The 2,500-nt window shown below is 43.0% G+C and overlaps 1 protein-coding gene across 2 annotated transcripts in view; it reads left to right on the top strand.

Moving 5' to 3' along the window:
* dcun1d5 (DCN1, defective in cullin neddylation 1, domain containing 5 (S. cerevisiae)) overlaps nt 1-2,500 on the top strand; it is a 5,904-nt gene that overhangs the window by 2,991 nt on the left and 413 nt on the right. For both annotated transcript variants that reach the window (XM_034867094.1, XM_034867095.1), the window contains 2 exons: nt 24-132; nt 1,227-1,331. In XM_034867094.1, the coding sequence (XP_034722985.1) occupies nt 24-132; nt 1,227-1,331 (214 nt within the window). The remainder of the gene's footprint in view (nt 1-23; nt 133-1,226; nt 1,332-2,500) is intronic.

Raw genomic sequence — 2,500 nt, 5'->3', positions numbered from 1 at the left:
GTGCTCCTCCACCCTACCCGCAGGTGTGACTGCACGGAGAGGCTACAGAGCAAACTGGATTACCTGCGCGGCGAGCTCAACGACTCGGCCCTCTTCAAAAACATCTACAGATATGCCTTTGACTTCGCCAGAGTGAGTTTGCTGTTTTAATGTTTGGGAATTTCTTCTCTTATTTAACAAATAACTTGAGACCCTGAAAAACTGTTGTTCATGCTGACCGCCGGTCTCGTTTTCCAGAAGTCGGATTAAAAAGATGTGGGTGCTTGGTAATCCAGGTGTATTAGGACAGTTCTTTTGCACACTAGCTGTGTTCATTCACTCTCATTATTCCCTATGCAGTGTTTATTAGATAGAGAACTATAGCATTCAAACCAGATTTTGGATACTCAATGAAAGTATTGTTGTGAGCAGATGTGACGGAGGCCCAGCATCATGCAAACAAACTTAAACAAACCCCCTTTTTTTTTTTTTATCGTAGCGGTAACTGGGGGGTAGGGGTGATCTCTCTCTTCTTTCAGTACTTTCTTTTTAGTAAGACTGAGGTCCAAAGAAGTTGCCTTGAGTTGTGAGTCATGTCCTCCATTCTCTAAAGCTCCCACAACTGCTCCGTCCACCGCTAACCTGTTGTAACAGTGGACTTCAGCCGATTTACACTGAGACCCTCAACAGCTGCAGCAAGGAGGATTTGTAGAAGGTTTATATCTTATCCCTGCGGTCTAAACCATCAGGTCTACTCCCAACAAAGCAGCCAATGGCTCCTTAGGGATCTCTGTTTATATCGACCAATGCGGAGAAGACAACAAAACGCTTCTAATGCGTCCCTGAAACAAACCGAGCACTCGGGAGGATAGTAAAAGGTTTAATGAGAGAGATAGATAGATAGATAGATATTGTGAATATGTTACATTTCCACTGATTAGAAACAAAGGCTCGCTCTGTTTTCCTTCTCAGTTTCCACTGGTCTTTGTGCTTCTTCTCCTCTGGGAAAATACGACCATGTTGCATTGTGGTATACGGGAGTAAAATGCAGCGTACATCGTATGTACACTCAAATTAGCAGTGCATTGTGGGTATTTTATAGAAGACTATATAGGGATGGAAATGGACCGCAGAGAATTATACAATCAATTTTAAATGGCTGACGCACTACAAAGGGAACTATTTCTGTGACAGGGGGACGGTTTCCAACACAGTTACTGTTTAATGCCTTGTTGTCTTGTTATCAGGAAAAGGACCAGAGGAGTTTGGACATGGACACGGCTAAATCCATGCTGGCCTTGCTGCTAGGGAGGACATGGCCCCTCTTCCCAGTCTTCCACCAGTTCCTAGAGGTACATCTCTTTGCTCTGACTTGTGTGAATCAGTCAGATAAAAGTTATTAGTCATTAGTTTTTGGTGTTATGACTTGGGGCCGGGCAATATATCAATATTATATTGACATCGATATGAGGCTTGATATTGTCCTAAATGTTGGATATGGTATTGTTATTTTTACCGTATTCTACCATAATTCTAAGCGTTGGAAGTGTGTCTGTCCGTTGGGTGGAGTATAGGGCTGTCACGAGATCTGATACCTTCCGCTTCTAAAACTACAAAACACCCACTATGCCCAGTTGTTGTTGTTGTTGTTGTCCTCCACTCGACTTAAAAACTACATGTTTATCCTTGGCTACAAATATCTCACTGTCGGCTCGACCGCTGAACAAGCTACACATTGTAAACAATCTCCGGCTCGCTCGCCTGCTCCTCCGTCAGCAGGGTTAGAGCCTTCACACTCTGCACTTAGTCACACACTTTCACTGGCATTTACATCATAGCCACGTCCTAAAATGCACTCCGGTATTTGCAGCACTTCGCCGAACTGGATGCTTTGTCCATTAATATTTACAGTCAGTGGCACGGGAGGGGACGTGTTTATAGACCGTATAAGAAATGGACAATGTGACCCCAATGATTTCTACGTAGACCAGTGAAGGCGACTAGAAGCACTTTTTCACGTAGATGTGACGTGAGCAACCTGTCTGAAAGTTGTAAGTCTTCTGGTAGCCGTGCAAACAGAAGTCTCAGTCTTGGAGAGCGTAGATATATGTAAGGAGCTAACACACAGGCTAATTATTGTGCTAGTTAACATGAGTAATTAAACAAACAGCTGATGAAATTCAAAGTGCGTGAGTGCTAGTTAGCGTCAGAATTGCGCCATAGGAGCTGTGCTTTCTCGAGGCTAGCTTACCCACTTGGACGGGAGGAGGAGGGAGGGGCGAGCTAGCCTCCGTTTTGTTTTACAATACTTTGAACGTCAATAAGAAATGACATCGCCCAACATTATGCTTCTTCTTCTTTTCTTTTTTTCTTTTTTTTTGAAGGCTAAAATTTCCCCAAACAATTATCTGAAAAAAACGTATTCTTAATATCTTAATATTTTGTGAAAGCACCAATAGTCAACCCTATCGTACAATATCAACATCTATGTATTTGGTCCAAAATACCGTGTTTCTCCCCC

Source organism: Etheostoma cragini, chromosome 3 (assembly GCF_013103735.1).
Source record: "Etheostoma cragini isolate CJK2018 chromosome 3, CSU_Ecrag_1.0, whole genome shotgun sequence".
Classification (NCBI taxonomy): domain Eukaryota; kingdom Metazoa; phylum Chordata; class Actinopteri; order Perciformes; family Percidae; genus Etheostoma; species Etheostoma cragini.
The sequence above is the reverse complement of the archived record's forward strand: the minus strand, read 5'-3'. Positions and strand labels throughout refer to the sequence as shown.